Here is a 16,817-nt window from a genome sequence, read left to right as displayed (position 1 = left end):
AGGTGAGACTAGATCTGGGGGACATAGCCTCAAGATTTGGGGGAATAGATTTAGGATGCAGATGAGGAGAAACTGCTTTTCCCAGAGAGTAGTGAGTCTGTGGAATTCTTTGCCCAGGGAAACAGTAGAGGCTACCTCATTAAATATATTTAAGACAGTTAGATAGATTTTTGCATATTAGGGGAATTAAGGGTTATGGGGAAAAGGCAGGCAGGTAGATGGATCTGAGTCTACGGCCAGATCAGCCATGATCTTATTGAATGGCGGAGCAGGCTCGATGGGCTAGATGGCTTACTCCTGCTCCTATTTCTTATGTTCTTATGTTTTTAAAACATTTTGAATTGTATAGTAATCAAAACAGAAAATGCAGAAAATACTCAGCAGGTTGGGCAGGATCTATGAAAAGAGAATAGAATAAAAATGAGAGGTGACTAGAAGCTTGGGGTCACCCTTGTGAACTGGACAGAGGTGTTCTGCACCCAATCTGCCTTTGGTTTTGTCCAGCATAGGGGAGACCCCATCAAGAGCACCAAATGTAGTGCACCAAGTTGGAAGAAGTGCTTCTTAATTCCTGCTTCACCTGGAAGGACTGATCAAGTCCCTGAATGGTGGAAAGAGATCAAAGAGAAGGTGTTGTATCTCCTGCAAATGCATGGGACAGTGTTGTCAGAAGGGGAGTGGATGACTCTTTCAGATGAGGCTGTATTTATAAGTTTTGATTTTTTTTTCTTTTTTTCATTTGTCTCCAACTGCTGAGTTTTAAAATAATTGTTACCTTGACAACTTTGGTCTATGTTCTATCACAAACATTCCCCTTCTTTCTCCACGTCTCTGCAATTCACTTTTTTTCAGTTTTGATGGTGTATCATTGACATTGTCCCTGTCCACCCGATGCTGCTTGACCTGCTGAGTGCTTCCATCATTTTCAGATTCTCTTTTGGATTTGTAGCATCTGCAGTTTTTTGCTCCAGTTATTTATGTGTCTTTTTATGTCCCTGTTCATTTTAGCCCAGTATCCTGATGATCCAAGTGCTGGTGTTTCTGTGACTGTAGAAGAGCTAGAAGCTCTGCTGTACAAACCTCAAGAGGGAGAGTGGGGTGAAAGATCAAGAGATGAAGAATGTGAACGTATTATCAGGGGCATTGATGATGTTCTGACTCTTGGTGGGTTCATGAATGCATTTGTGTTTTTGAGCAAAATCTCCATTGACACATAGCACTGCATCAAGTTTAATGTGATATTGTCCAAGTGATTCATTTCTATTTCTAATAGTATAATTGGAAAATATTTTATTTAACAGATATAGCAGCTCCCTTTAATGCGCCTGTGGATCTTCGTGCATATCCTGCATACTGTATGGTAGTTTCTTACCTCACCGACCTCAGCACTATCAGAATGCGATTGGTCAATAGGTTTTACAGGTATGTGAATTTCACCCAAAAAAAGAATGTGAGACTATTACAGTCAATACACCTGGATCTTTAAGGTTAAAGCTCAAGATTAGTTATGTGGCTCTGCTAAATTGATATATTTCAAGTTAGTTCTCTGGATGGAATTTCAAATATGAGCATCTATAAGTGGAATTGTGTTCCTTTTTTTTTAGATATCTGTAAATGATGTATCTTGACATTATTTCTCATGTTCATATTTAAAAAAAATATAGCACACATTCTTAGCAGTTGCTGTAATCTTGTAATCTTTTAATATAACATTATAAAGTAAAATAGATAATTAAACATAATGATACAATTACTGTTGTAAAACCCATGAATAACAAAATGTTTTTATTATGCGCACAGGCATCAGAAAAGTGATGTTTAGATCTTTAGCAGCAATGCCAAATACACACATAATAAACCTATTACAGCCTGCAGCCAGTCCTCCTGATAGTATTGCTCGTCTTAAATGTATCTAGTTTACTACCATGATATAAAAGTAGTTGTTAATCTTTTATGTCATGAAGCAAAGGCAAAAGGTATAAAATTAGGAAAAAGTACAATTGTTTAAATGTTTTAATATCTGCTTAATGGAATTTTATGTGGAATGAGGAATGATGGAAGATCAAAATGGCTATTATGAACACAGGTTGATTGGGGGTGGTATCTAAATGTGTTAGCCCAGCAACAGCAATGAAAGATGTGAATTGGAATCCCAGTCGTGATTGGAAAGTGAATTTTTCAGGCTTAGCCAGATTGTCTTGTGAATGTGGAGGAGGGGAAAAATATCAGCCCTTTATATTGAAGATTTCTTGTGTAGCAGCACAAGAATTCTTTGTCAGAGTTGTGCTGAAGATTTGAAGTAAATGTTTGTATGAGGTGGTTGTTAGGGCAACATTGGAAGGTGGTTTTGTCTTTGTTGCATTTGTTGCATCCCCACTATTTAGAATTATAGACAATAAATATTCTGCTTTGAACTCCTTCAATATGTGCTGAGATTTCATTTGTCATGCTGTACACAATCTTTTAAAAACTCTCTTGATTTTAAGTGATAAAATCACAATTAATGGTTTCTATCTGCTTAAGACCCATGCTTAACTATATATGGAAATAATTCATTCAGTGATGGCAGTGCTTCTATATTGGTACTTGTGTGTAAAGAAAAATACTTAGTGCCTGACATTTTTATAATGTCTTGTATCTTACAAAGTCATTATGTTGAAGAATTGTTATGAAAACTCTTAAGTTATTATTTCTGCCTTGTGTTATAATTTGCAGGAGGATCACTGCACTTGTGTGGGAGGTGAGGTACGTGGAGCACAATGCACAAACTTTTAATGAACCAGACAGCCCTATTGTTAAATCGGCCAGAAGAATCACTGACCTACTTCTTAAATTCATCGAGTGAGTAAGCCACTTTTTTCCATAAACAAAATTTGGAGTATGATTCAAATTATACTTGCAAATTATTGATTTATAATTTCAAAGTTATACAGAGTCGTCAATTAAAATGAAATCAGTTCACTTATATTCTCTAGGGGAAGGAACCTTTCTTGTGTAATCTATTTGCCTTCAGTCTGCACAGTAGTTGGCTATTAATGGTCTAGGAAAAGGGCAAGCAAGTTGCTTAGTTCAGATATCAGTTTTCTCATGTCACTTGCATTATAAGGAGGAGCTCTTTCATAGTACAGGGAAAGAGTCAGTTCAACCTTGTATGGGTCAATCAGTGGTATCACTTTTAAATTATTGGATTTTTTTTTACACATGGGTAGATGATGATTGGTGATTACTTTTTCTAAGGATGCATACAGGTGCTTAACCTCACCTTACTTAAGCTGAAAGACCTCATCCTCAATGAAGATCTTGACACTATATGCATGAGTTTACTGTAGAGGAATACAGGCAATTTCAATGTCACTTATGTAATTGTTACCCTTCCAGTTCTCTTCAAAACTAAACTGAAGTGATATTTTTGAGAATGTTGGGTAAAGCGTTTAATATATTGCTTTGCAATGATTGTTAAATGGACAGTAATGTCCCGTGCATGGCTTTCAGACAAATGATTAATTACTCTTTTGGTTGCAACGGGACTTAAGCAGAGCACTTAAACTTTTCGAATACTAATGCAGGGTTTTTCACTTTTATCCAGGTTAATAGAAGGGGCAGGATGAGTAACCAAAACTTGTATTTCTCTGGATTCTTTAATGCAGTAACATGTCCCAAGATTCTTTGTTTCTTCAAAAGTTGGCACCAAGACAAATTAGGAGGATTAGGCTTAAAGGTTTAAAGGCAGAAAGAAAATTGGAGTTGTGGGGAGAGGTTGTATTACTAGTGTTTAAGGCTGAAGAACCTGAAGACAAAGTGGAAAGTTCAATTTCCACCATATGCAATTTAAATTCAGTTAATTATCTGGAATTTAAAAAAAGTACTCTTGTTAATGATGACCACAGAACTATAATAACATCTGATCTGATTTCTTAATATCCTTCAGGAGAGAAAATCTATCAATCTTATCCTGGCTGGTCAAAAATCTTGCAATAGTATTCGAAAAACATAGTGCTCTATGACTTCAGAGAGTGAAAATTTGGTTACTCTTAGCAAACCACATGGTTGTACTATGGTAAATCAGATAAAACCAAGTAGACTCTCATGCAACAACCTCGGCACCAAATTCTGATAAAATTGCTCTTGGCAGCGGTTAATCTCAAAGTCCATTCAGCCACGTGGACTGGTGTATAAGCTGGGAGAGCTGTTCTATATCCAGTAAAACAAACGGTCAGATGTAATCATGCCCATAGAATCGTACTTTGCAGACAGCATGGCAGACTCTTGCACTGCAATGCCTGTCCCTTTGACAGGACAGACCCACCAGATGTAAAATGCAGGATATCAAGAAATAATTGAGAGTGCTGAATGCAATGAGGCCATAGGAGCAGACAAGACCCAAACTGCAGAACTGGCAACTTGTGCTCCCAAACCTGAACCAAGCTGAATTCCAGAAGTCAAGTACGAGTGACTGCTTTTGATGTCAAGGCAGCAGTTGACTTATTGTGGCCTCAAGCAGCCCAGGTAAAACTGAAGTAAATGTGTCCAATGGTTGGCATGATACTGGACATAAAGGAAGATGATGGTTGTTACTGGAACTCTATTATTCTGAGCCCAGAACAATGCTGCAGGAATTCCTCAAGGTAGCGTCTTCAGCTGCTTCGTCAATGACCTGTGATCACTAACTCTGGGAATATTTGCAGATGATTGCTCAATGTTCAATTCCATTTGCAATTCCTCAGAAGATGAAGCAATCATGTAGCAAGATCTTGACAGTCTGGTATGAACTTATAAGTGGTGATTAATATGTGGGCTGCAAAAGTTTCAGATAATGACTATATCCAACAAGAAAGTCCAACCACTCACTCTTGACGTTCAGTGATATTCCTATCATTGATTTCCCACACACTCACTGTCTTGAGGATCACTATTGGACATCATTGACCAGAAGGTCAAAGGGATATGCCATATATAAAAAAAATGTGACAACAAGAGCAACTTAGACTGTGGATATCCTACAGCAAGGGATTCATCTCCTGATCAAAAGCCTTTCCACCATTTACAAAGTACAAGCTAGGAGTGGTATGAATTACTTTTTATTTGTCTGAGGACTGGGACCCTAAAAACACTTGAAGCTGGGCATTATCCAGAAAAAAGCAGTCTGCTTGATGTATACCCCATCCACCAGTCTGAACATTCATTCCCTCACCACTGATTCACGATGGCTGTAATGTATGCCATCTATAAAAATGACGACTAGGATCCTCCAATAGCACCTCCCAAACCTCTAATCTTTACCACCAGGAAGAACAAGGGGCAGAGGTACTTTGAAGCACCTCTACCTGCAGGTTCCCATCTAAATCGCACTTCATCACAATTTGGAATTGTACTACTGTTCTTTCACTACCACTGAATTGAAATTTTGGAACACTCTACCCAAAAGTATTGTGGGAGTGCCTTCACCAGAACACACACAGTGGTTCAAGAAGGTAGCACACTACCACTACCTCAAGAATCAGATGGGCGATAAATGCTTTGCTTGCTAGTGGTGTGCAATTCTGGAAAAATGAATAAATTTTTAAAAATAGTGTTGAATATTGGAATACACAGGAGACTAATACTAGAGGAGCATCAATATACTGTATAAGGGATATAGTCAATAGGAAGGGATGAATCTGTGGAACAATTTGAAATGGTAGAATGAGAATATTGAAGTTGAGGCATTGCAAGATCAAAAGCCACTGTATAATCAGTGAGTACAAGGATTATGAGAGAATGGAAGTTAGTTGGTTTTAGAGTATGATCGGTCTAGTTTTTGGACGAGCTTTATTCATGGAGGATGCAGCATTCCTTAGGCATTTACCTATTATGATTGAGTGAGCTTGGGGCTTTTCTCTATGGAGAGGAGGAGGATGAGAGGTGACTTGATAGAGGTGTACAAGATGATAAGAGGCATAGATCGAGTGGGCAGTCAGAGACTTTTTCCCAGGGCAACAATGGCTAACATGAGGGGGCATAATTTTAAGGTGATTGGAGGAAGATATACAGTAAGGGGGATGTCAGTTTTTTTACACAGAGTGGTGGGTGCGAGGGATGCACTGCTGGCAGAAGTTGTGGGGGCAGATACATTAGGGATATTTAAGAGATTCTTAGAAAGCCACATGAATGATAGAAAAGTGGATGGCAATGTGGGAGGGAAGGGTTAGATAGATCTTAGAGCAGGATAAAATGCCGGCACAACATTGTGGGCCAAAGGGCCTGTATTATGCTATAATGTTCTATGATAAAGTACACTAGAGACAAGTGCTCAAGGCATTGATCACTCGGATTAATTATTTCATTTTAAAAGGTATAACTTTTTCTTTGAATTTACCATATGCAAGCTGTCATACTTAGCACATGTTTTATTCCAGGAATAAAGACTGTTATGATATTTTTGAAATTTGGAATACGATGGAGAATTGTTCAATGGACTCTCAAGAAGAGGATGAGGTACTAAATAAAGATTTTAAATTGTGATGTATGTAGTTAACTGAGTGTGGTTAATTCTATTAAAATGGAATTTTACAATATATACTAAGTGAAAAGGAAACTTGTGAAGAAATTACTGAAGCTCAAATGTCATCTGATTTTAGGGTGATGATACAACCAATGTTGCAGGGACATCTACTCGGAGAGTGAGTAACATATGTACTGATTCTGCTACAAAAATATTGCATGATTATTAGTCAGATTGGTAGTTTTTGGAGTAGTATGCTTCTACAGTGGATTCCTTAAAAAATATCAGTCATACAGCACAGAAACAGGCCCTTTGCCCATGCCAACTAAGATTCCCATCAAAGCTAGTCTCATTTGCCTGTGTTTGGTCCATATCCCTCTAAACCTTTCCTATCCATGTACTCGTCCAAGTACCTTTTAAATGTTGTTCATGTACCTACCTCAATCACTTCCTCTGGTAGCTCATTCCACAAATTGACCCCTCTCTGGGTGAAAGAGTTGACCCTCAGGTTCTTAATAAATCTATCCCCTGACCTTAAAGCTATGCCCTCTAGTTCTTGATTCCCCAACCCTGGGGAAAAAGACTGCACATTCATCCTATCTATGCCCCTCATAATTTTATACACCTCTATAAGATCACTCCTAATTCTCTTGTGCTCCAATGAAGAAAAAATAGGTTTTGGGATGTCCATCCCATAGAGTGCAGAATTTCCTCATTTTCATTGTGCTGTGGCAGCACTGTTCTACTTTATATTTCGGTATTGAGAACACTTGCCATAATTAAACAGATGGCACTATCTGCTATCCATATTGCTAAATGCTGAAAGTAGACTTTGAACCAAATGGGGAGAAGAAAAGAATGCCATAGCATTGTGGTTAAATTACTGGATTAGTATCTAGAGGTCTGAACCATTGATCTGGATTCAGGAGTTTGAATCCCATCACAACAGCTGGAGAAGTTAAATTCAAGAAATTAAATATATCTAGAATAGGAAGTAACGGTAATGATGATAACCAAACTACTGAGCTATCGTAAAAAAAAATCTATTTCCTTGAAGGAATGGAATTTAACATGCTTATCTTGTGTGGCTCATGTGCATCAGCAGACTACAGCAATTTGGTTGAATCTTAATTACATGCTAAAATGTCACTGAGTTCAGGTGTGAATAGTAAATACTACCCTGGCCAGCCATGCCAACAATGAATGAATATTTAAAAATTGTAAATTTACTATATCGTCTTAAATTATTTAACATTTCCTTGATGCTATTTTTAGTTCAAGGAAATATTTTCATTTTTTTAAAATATTGATGGTCTTGCTTGCAATTAAATAAAATGGTTAATTGTAGCAGTATATTTCATAAGAAAACTCTGGGCTCCCATCATTCTAGTCAAATTGTAGGGTTTCTTTCTTAACACTGAAATGTAAACATTGCTGTATTGGTTATGTCTTGTTACCCATGCACAAATTTTTTGATGCCTTGTTTACTTAGATCTATTTTGTTCCTTTAAGAATCACCTAAGGCACGAATTGGGTAGGAGCATGATCTGTGATGCCAGTGAATGGAAAGCTCAGTGCAGACAGCTGGTGGAGGTCCTATTTCAGTGTGAAGATTCCGAACCATTCAGGCAGCCCGTGGATCTTGCTGAATATCCAGTAGGTTTATTCAGACTCTAACATGCATGCTAATTAAAGGCTTTTATCTCTGTATCATAGTAAACTTGATAAATGTCTCAATTAATTTCTTTTTAAATGTAAATTATGCCAAGGAAGCATTGCAAGCTTGGTGCAACAAAAGATAAGTTTGAATACCAGATGTACTTGTGATTTGGATTTGTTATAGCTGACTGAAACTCTTGAGCTTTCATTTGCAATGTTTTAATTATTTTATTGTCATGCTAGCTGCTTTCATTTATTGAGTATAAATTTTGCAGGGCAAGCCAGATTTTGCTAAAGGAAATATGCAAATTACTTCAGAGATCCAATGCCTTGGATATTTTTCAGAACAGTTTTAAATTGACAGACATACCAATTTTGGTAAATTGCGAAGATTTCTTCTGGATTTGAGCTGTCTATCCACCACTTGGAGATGATGAACTGGGGAGAGTGATGGAGATTAAATTGGATATTCCCCAAAAAATGGACACATCATGTTGTGAGATTAACTTGCACCCATTGATTCAGTGTGGGTGAATTGATTATGATAATGATTATAGCATGCAACTAGCAAAAAAAAACATGCACTTGATTGCATGTATCATCAAGAGACCCAAATTCATAGCTTGACTACATCTGTTTAAAATTTAGCCCCCACCTTATAGAGGTGGGGTTTGTGCTTTGTGGGCAGTGCAGATGCTGGTATTCGGGTAAGAAATGACATGAAAAACAATGAAGGATGGTATGTGAGAGAAAGGTGAGTATCAGTGTTTTTGGACTCTGCTCTGGAAGCCCTGATGGAGGAGGTGAAAAGTGAGAAGTAGCCTTGCAGGGCATATCCTTGGAAGAGGTTTGGAGCAAATGTTCATGAAAATCAATGTCGGGGTTGATCCAAAGGACCTGAACATAGTTTTGGGACAAGTTCAGTGATCTCAATCAGTGAAAACTTCTTCAAATAGTGTATTTTGCCACTGCTCTATTACCCATGTACTACTCAATAAACACGTCCCATGACTTGTCACGTATCAACGGCCTCAAGTAGTCAGGCCTTGTACTAAAGATGTATTTCATTTCATCCTTGCACACTTGGCAGTACTGCACACCCAATTCTCAAGCTTGCATAAAGTGCAGGTTTTCAGCATCATCCAAGCACCTTGCATGACATTGACATATTTTGTCATGTAGAAGATGATTTCACACTACCAGATGCAGCAGGGGCTACTCTGTAGAAGGACAGACTCAGCATTCTAATCCCCATGGTGTGGATGGTCCTGATCATGAATGAGTTCTGATTTAAAGAGATTATTGGAATATCTGCTCCTGAAGCTGTGGTTGGAAATTATACACTTTCAGGCGTTACTGTGATGTGTTATTTTCACTGCAAAATGAACAGTAGCCACACTTTTGAAGCACTTCTGCAAACTGTCAATTACTAGGATTGCCGAGGCAGTACCTCTGGTTGTGGCTCCGTGCAGCTCAAACCTGTTGCCCTTTCTCAGCATGACAGCATCCCTGTTCCCTCTCCTGCTATTCCAGTATCTCTTCTGTATCTTTTAGCTCAGACTGTGTCTCTGCTGATGTGCTGGAGTCTGCTGTCAGGCTTTCTTGCAATTGACTTCAAAGTCTGGCAAGTCTCTAGATAATGGATGTCTAGTTTCCATCCTGCCTCCCCTTTCCTTTTTTTCTATCTCCTCTGCTTTGTGCTGCTGCCCTCAGTTTATTGCTGTATATCTGGTAGCGAGGCTGTCCCATCATGACAGAAAAGTCGTGCAGCATACAGCTAACCATCACAAATTATGACCCTCTGTGCCTGCAATTTGGGCATTGGAAGTATCTTTTCAGCAAATCTTGAATCTTGTTTATCATATTGTGTGTGGCATTGGGTCATAGAGCTGTAAAGCATAGAAACAGGCCCTTTGGTCCACTGCGTATATGCCAAGCATCGTGACTATCTATGCAAATCCCACTTGCCTGCACTTCATTCCTTAATATCTCTGTCCTGCTTGTTCAAGTACCTATCAAGATGCCTCTTAAATGTTGTTACTGTTCCTGCTTCCCTGACAGCTCATTCCAGATACCAACTACTCTTTGTGTGAATGACTTACCCCACAGAACCCTTTTAAATGTCCTCCCTCTCATCTTAAACCTATGGTCTCTAGTTTTAGAAACTCCTGCCATGGGAAACGGACACTGGGTCTGCGTCTCATAATTTTATATACTTGTACTGTGTCACCTCTCAGCCTCCTTTGCTCCAGGGAAAACAGACCCGGCCATTCAATCGCTCCTGATAATTCAAGCCCTCCAATCCAGGCAACATCCTTGTCGATCTTTTCTACACCCTCTCTAACTTAATCACGTCCTTCCTATAGTGTGGTGACCAGAACTGCGCACAATGCTCCAGGTGTGGCCTAACTGATGTTTTGTGCAGCTGTAACCTAACATCCCAAATCAATGTCTTGGCCACTGAAGGCGAGTATGCCATATGCCTTCCTCACACCCTGTCTACCTGTGTTCCCGATTTCAGGGAACTATGTACTTCTACCCCAAGGTCTTTCTGTTGAACAACACTTCCCCATTTTGAATGGTCACATGAAAATGTGATCATTTATATTTTGTTTTTGGAATTGGAAATAAAAAATATTTTGTGACTTCTATTTCAGAAATATTTAATTATCTGTACATTGTTTAGCCTGGTTTGAAAGAACCATAGAACAATACAGCACAATACAGGCCTTTTGGCCCACCATGATGTGACGACCTTTAAACCATGCCTAAGACTGACTAACCCCTTTCTCCCATATATCCCTCTATTTTAAATTCCTCCATATGCTTATCTAACAATCTCTTGAACTTGACCAATGTATAAGTCTCCACCACCCCAAGCAGTGCATTCCATGCACCAAGCACTCTGGGTGGAAAACCCTCCCTCTGATATCTCCCTTGAACTTCCCACCCATTACCTTAAAGCCATGCCCTCTTGTATTGAGCATTGGTGCCCTGGGAAAGAGGTGCTGGCTGTCTACTCTATCTATTCCTCTTAATATTTTGTATACCTTTATCATGGCTCCCCTCATCCTCCTCCTCTCCAATGAGTAAAGCCCTAGCTCCCTTGGTCTCTCCTCATAATCCATACTCTCCAATCCAGGCAGCATCCTGGTAAATCTCCTCTGCACCCTTTCCAATGCTTCCACATCCTTCCTATAATGAGGCCACCAGAATGGGACACAGTACTCCAAGTGTGGTCTAACCAGAGTTTTGCAGAGCTGCATCATTACCTCGCGGCTCTTAAACTCAATCCCACAATTTATGAATGCTAACATCCTATAAGCTTTCTTAACTACACTATCCACCTGTGAGGCAACTTTCAGGGATCTGTGGATATGAACCCCCAGATCTCTCTGCTCCTCCACACTCCCCAGAATCTAGTCATTAACCTTGTACTTTGCCTTGGAGTTTGTCCTTCCAAAGTGTACCATCTCACAGTTCTCCGGATTGAACTCCATCTGCCACTTGTCAGCCCAGCTCTGCATCCTATCAATATCCCTCTGCAAGCTTCTACAGCCCTCCACACTATCCACAACACCACCAACCATTGTGTCGTCTGCAAACTTGCTAATCCACCCTTCCACCCCCTCATTCCAAGTCATTAATAAATATCACGAAAAGTAGAGGTCCCAGAACTGATCCTTGTGGGACACCACTCGTCACAGCCCTCCAATCTGAATGCACTCCCTCTATCACAACCCTCTGCTTTCTACAGGCAAGTCAATTCTGAATCCACACGGCCAAGCCTCCCTGGATCCCTTGCCCTCTGATCTTCTAAAGAAGCCTACCATGCGGAACCTGTCAAACGCCTTACTAAAATCCATGTAGACCACATCTACTGCACTACCCTCGTCAATCTTCCTGGTCACCTCCTCAAAGAACCCTAACAGGCTTGTGAGGCAAGATCTTCCCTTCACAAAGCCATGCTGGCTGTCCTTAATCAGTCTGTGGTTCTCTAAATGCTCATAGATCCTACCTCTTAGAATCCTTTCTAACAGCTTGCCCACCACAGACGTAAGGCTCACTGGTCTGTAATTCCCTGGACTATCCCTACTACCTTTTTTGAATATGGGGACAACATTTGCCACCCTCCAATCCTCCGGTACCATTCCCATGGACAACGAGGACGCAAAGATCCTAGCCAATGGTTCAGCAATCTCCTCCCTTGTCTCGTGAAGCAGCCTGGGGAATATTCCATCAGGCCCCGGGAACTTATCTGTCCTAATATTTTCTAACGGCTCCAACACATCCTCTCTCTTGATATCTACATGCTCTAGAACTTTAACCTCACAAACACTGTCCTCAGCGTCATCAAGTCCCTTCTCCTTGGTGAATACTGAAGAGAAGTATTCATTGAGAACCTCACCCACTTCCACAGCTTCCAGGCACACCTTCCCACCTTTGTCTCTAATTGGACTTACCTTTACTCTCGTCACCCTTCTGCTCTTCATGTACGAGAAAAAAGCCTTGGGATTCTCCTTAACACTACTCACCAAAGCCTTTTCATGTCCCCTTCTTGCTCTCCTCAGCCCCTTCTTAAGCTCCTTCCTTGCTACTCTATATTCCTCACGCGCACTGTCCAATCCTTGCTGCTTACACCTTATGTATGCTACCTTCTTCTTCCTAACTAGTTGTTCCACCTCTCTCATCACCCACGGTTCCTTCACCCTACAATTCCTTCTCTGCCTCACCGGGACAAATTTATCCCTAACATCCTGCAAAAGATCCCTGAACATCGACCACATCTCCATAGTACATTTCCCTTCAAAAATGTCACCCCAATTTACCCTCCCAAGTTCTCGCCTTATAGCCTCATAATTCTCCTTCCCCCAATTAAATATCTTCCTGTCCTCTTTGCTCCTATCCCTGTCCATGACAATGCTAAAGGTTATGGAGCAATGGTCACTGTCGCCCAAATGCTCACCCACTGATAGATCTGTCACCTGACCCGGTTCATTACCTAAAATTAGATCTAAGATGGCATTCCCTCTAGTTGGCCTGTCAACATGCTGCATCAGGAATCCATCCTGGACACACTTAACAAACTGCGCTCCCATCTAAACCTTTGGCACTAAGTAGGTGCCAAGCAATATTTGGATAGTTGAAGTCTCCCATTATAATAACCCTGTTATTTTCGCGACTCTCCAAAAACTGCCTCCCAATTTGCTCCTCAGTATCCCTACTGCTACCGGGGGGGCCTATAGAATACTCCCAGAAGGGTAACTGCCATTTTCTTATCCCTAACTTCCACCCATATTGACTCTGGAGAGGATCCTTCTACATTATCTACCCTTTCTGCAGCTGTAACTGTGTCCCAGACAGTATCGCCACCCCTCCTCCTCTTTCCCCCCCTCCCTATCCCTTTTAAAACACTGAAAACCAGGAATATTCAATATCCATTCCTGCCCCGATGTCAGCCATGTCTCTGTAATAGCCACAATATCATAGTCCCATGTACTTATCCAAGCTCTCAGTTCATCTCCCTTATTCCATCCACCTTACTACTTTTCTAGCCTGTACTCTGCTTCTCCTTCCTCAAAGCCTCCCTGCATGTTAGATCTGACTTTTCCCCATCCACTTCCTCTGACGTACCCCTCTGGTTCCCATCCCCCTCGCAAACTAGTTTAAATCCTCCCGAACCACCCTAGCAAACCTGTCTGCGAAGATATTGGCCCCCCTCGGGTCCAGGTGTAACCAGTCCTCTCTGTACAGGTCCCACCCTCCCTAGAAGAGATCCCAATGATCAAAAAATCTAAAACCTTCCCTTCTGCACCAACTTCTCAGCCACGCATTTTATCTACCATTTCCTGCTATTCCTACCTTCACTATCACATGGCACTGGCAGCAATCCCGAGATTGCTACCCTTGAGGTCCTGTTCTTCAGCCTTCTGCCTAGCTCCCTAAACTCTCTTTTCAGGACCTCATCCCCCTTCCTACCTATGTCGTTGGTACCAACATGAACCACGACCTCTGGCTGTTCTCCTTCCTGCTCAAGAATCCTGTGGACCCGATCAGAGACATCCCGGACCCTGGCACCTGGGAGGCAACATACCATCCGGGATTCATGCTCACTTCCACAGAACCTCCTATCTGTTTCTCTGACTATCAAGTCCCCTATCACTACTACCCTCCTCTTCTCCTCCCTTCCCTTAGCAGCAGGACCAGTCCCAGTGCCAGAGACCTGGCTACTGCTGCTTGATCCCTGCTTGATTTTTGAAGAAATCTTCTGTAGCAAGTTTTTGTTTCAGATGGAGAATATCCTTAATTCAGCAATTTTGTTTTACCTTGTTACAAAATACTTACTGGAAATGGAGATCTGTTGAGACTTTGTTCTTGTTATCAGACAAGTAAGATGTGTTGAAAATGGACTGGATGAAGTGTGCATTTTTAATTTGCTGTTTAAATTTTGCCATTTTCTTAAGTTGCATTGAAAATGAATATATTTTGTTGTAAGGAAGGAGCAGTTATGGAATGTTTGGTGTTTCTAAATTTTGATTCATATTTAGGATTACAGGGATATTATACACACTCCAATGGACTTGGGGACTATAAAAGAAATATTAGAAATGGAAAATTATGAAAGTCCAATAGATCTTTGCAAAGATGTGCGATTAATCTTTAGCAATGCTAAAGCTTATTCCCCAAACAAAAAGTCTAAGGTAAGCTGAATAAACATTGATAGTTGACTGTGATAGACATTTGCAGAAACTGTCCTTAAATTTTGCATGCATTTTTGAAGTTACGAAAGATAAGAATCCAGTGGAGTTGTAAAGAATCCGGTAGAGTGGTATTGCCCACTCATTGCCACTCACGTTGACATATTACACAAGTCAAGAAGCTAATTTTGCAAGGAAATGCCAGCAGTTCTTATAACTCCATATAACTCCTTGGCGAATAGGATTAAAGAGAATCCCAAGGCATTCTACACATACATCAAGCACGAGGTTAACGAGGGAGAGGGTAGGACTGCTCAAGGTTAAAGTAGGGAACTTCTGCTTAGAGGTGGAGGATATGGGTGAGATCCTAAATGCATCAGTATGTACTGAGGAGAAGGATGTAGAGGATAGTGAGGTCAGAGTAGAGCATGCTAAAATGCTAAGGCATTTTGAGATTAGGAAGATGTAGTATTACATCTCTTGAAAAACATTAAGGTGGATAAGTCCTCAGGGCCTGATGGGATATACACCAGATTATTGACAGAGGCGAGAGATGAGATTGCTGGGGCCTTGACCAAGATTTTTGTATCTTTGCCAGCCACAGATGTCCCAGAGGACTGGTGGGTAGCTAATGCTGTTCCTTTGTACAAGAAGGAAAACGGGGATAATCCTGGAAATTATAGACCAGTGAGTTTCACATCAGTGGTCAGGAAATTAATGGAGAGGATCCTTAGGGATAGGATTTATGAGCATTTGGAGAAGCATGGTCTAATTAGGGACTGTCAGCATGGCTTGATGTGGGGCAGGTCATGTCTGATTAATCTGGATTTTTCAATGATGTGATAAAGTTGATTGATGGGAGGGCAGTGAATGTTGTATACATGGATTTTTGTAAGGCATTCAATGAGGTCCTGCATAGTACGCTCATCCAGAAAACTAGGATGCATGGAATCCACAGTGTCTTGGCTGATTGGATCTAAATTTGGCTCGCCCATAGGAGATAGAGGCTAATGGTGGATGGGTCTTATTCTGATGTGACCAGTGGTGTTACGCAGGGATCTGTACTGGGAGTGGGTGAGTGAGTTTGCAGATGACACAAAGATTGGTGGCATTGTGGATTGCATAGAAGATTACCAGAGGATACAGTGATATATGGGTGGAGAAGTGGCAGATGGCATTTAATCCGGGCAAGTGTGAGGTGCTGCACTTTGGGAGTACACCGTTAATGGCAGGATCCTTAACAGCATTGATGAACAGGAGGATCTTGGGGTCCAGATACATGGCTCCTTGAAAGTGGCCGCACAAGTTAATAGGGTGGTAAAGAAGGCGTATAACATGCTTGCTTTCATTAGTTGAGGCATTGAGTTCAAGAGCCAGGAAGTTATGTTACACCTTTATAAAACTCTGGTCAGGCCACATTTAGAGTATTGTGTTCAATTCTGGTCACCTCATTATAAGAAGGATGTGGAGGCTTTGGAGAGGTTGCAGAGGTGGTTTACCAGGATGCTGCCTGATATGGAGGAGAAGGGCTTGTCCAACTTCTAGAGTGGCGGAGGCCGAGGAGAGATTTGGTAGAAGTTTATAAAATTATGTGAGGCGTAGAGTAGACAACCAGTATCTCTTTCCCAGGATTGAAATGTCCAGTACTGGAAGGAATGTATTTAAGGTGAGAGGGGAAAAGTACAAAGGAGATGTGCAAGACAAATTTTTTATTTTACACAGAATTGTGGGCGCCTGAAATGCACTGCCTGGGGTGGTGGTAGAGGCAGAAAGCATAGGAGCTTTTAAGAGGCTCTTAGGCACATGAATATGCAGAGAAGGGAGGGATATGGTCAATGTATGGGGAAGGGGGATTAGATTAATTAGGAATCATTTGTTTAATTAGTTTGGCACAACATCGTGGGCTGAAGGGCCTGTGCCGTCCTGTTCAATGTAAAGAGGGAAGCTACTTGGCAGCATAGGGTCCATGCCAGTTCTGA

General features: G+C 40.9%; 1 protein-coding gene across 1 annotated transcript in view; it reads left to right on the top strand.

Annotated features, from left to right (window-relative positions):
• Window positions 1-16,817, top strand: part of LOC127569581 (bromodomain and WD repeat-containing protein 1-like) — a 106,031-nt gene that overhangs the window by 73,278 nt on the left and 15,936 nt on the right. The window contains 7 exon segments of the mRNA XM_052014349.1: window positions 1,009-1,164; window positions 1,302-1,422; window positions 2,716-2,841; window positions 6,396-6,474; window positions 6,618-6,659; window positions 7,994-8,137; window positions 14,689-14,841. Of these exon segments, the coding sequence (XP_051870309.1) occupies window positions 1,009-1,164; window positions 1,302-1,422; window positions 2,716-2,841; window positions 6,396-6,474; window positions 6,618-6,659; window positions 7,994-8,137; window positions 14,689-14,841 (821 nt within the window).

This window comes from Pristis pectinata, chromosome 4, assembly GCF_009764475.1.
Source record: "Pristis pectinata isolate sPriPec2 chromosome 4, sPriPec2.1.pri, whole genome shotgun sequence".
Taxonomy (NCBI): domain Eukaryota; kingdom Metazoa; phylum Chordata; class Chondrichthyes; order Rhinopristiformes; family Pristidae; genus Pristis; species Pristis pectinata.
This window is presented reverse-complemented; position numbering and strand designations above follow the sequence as displayed.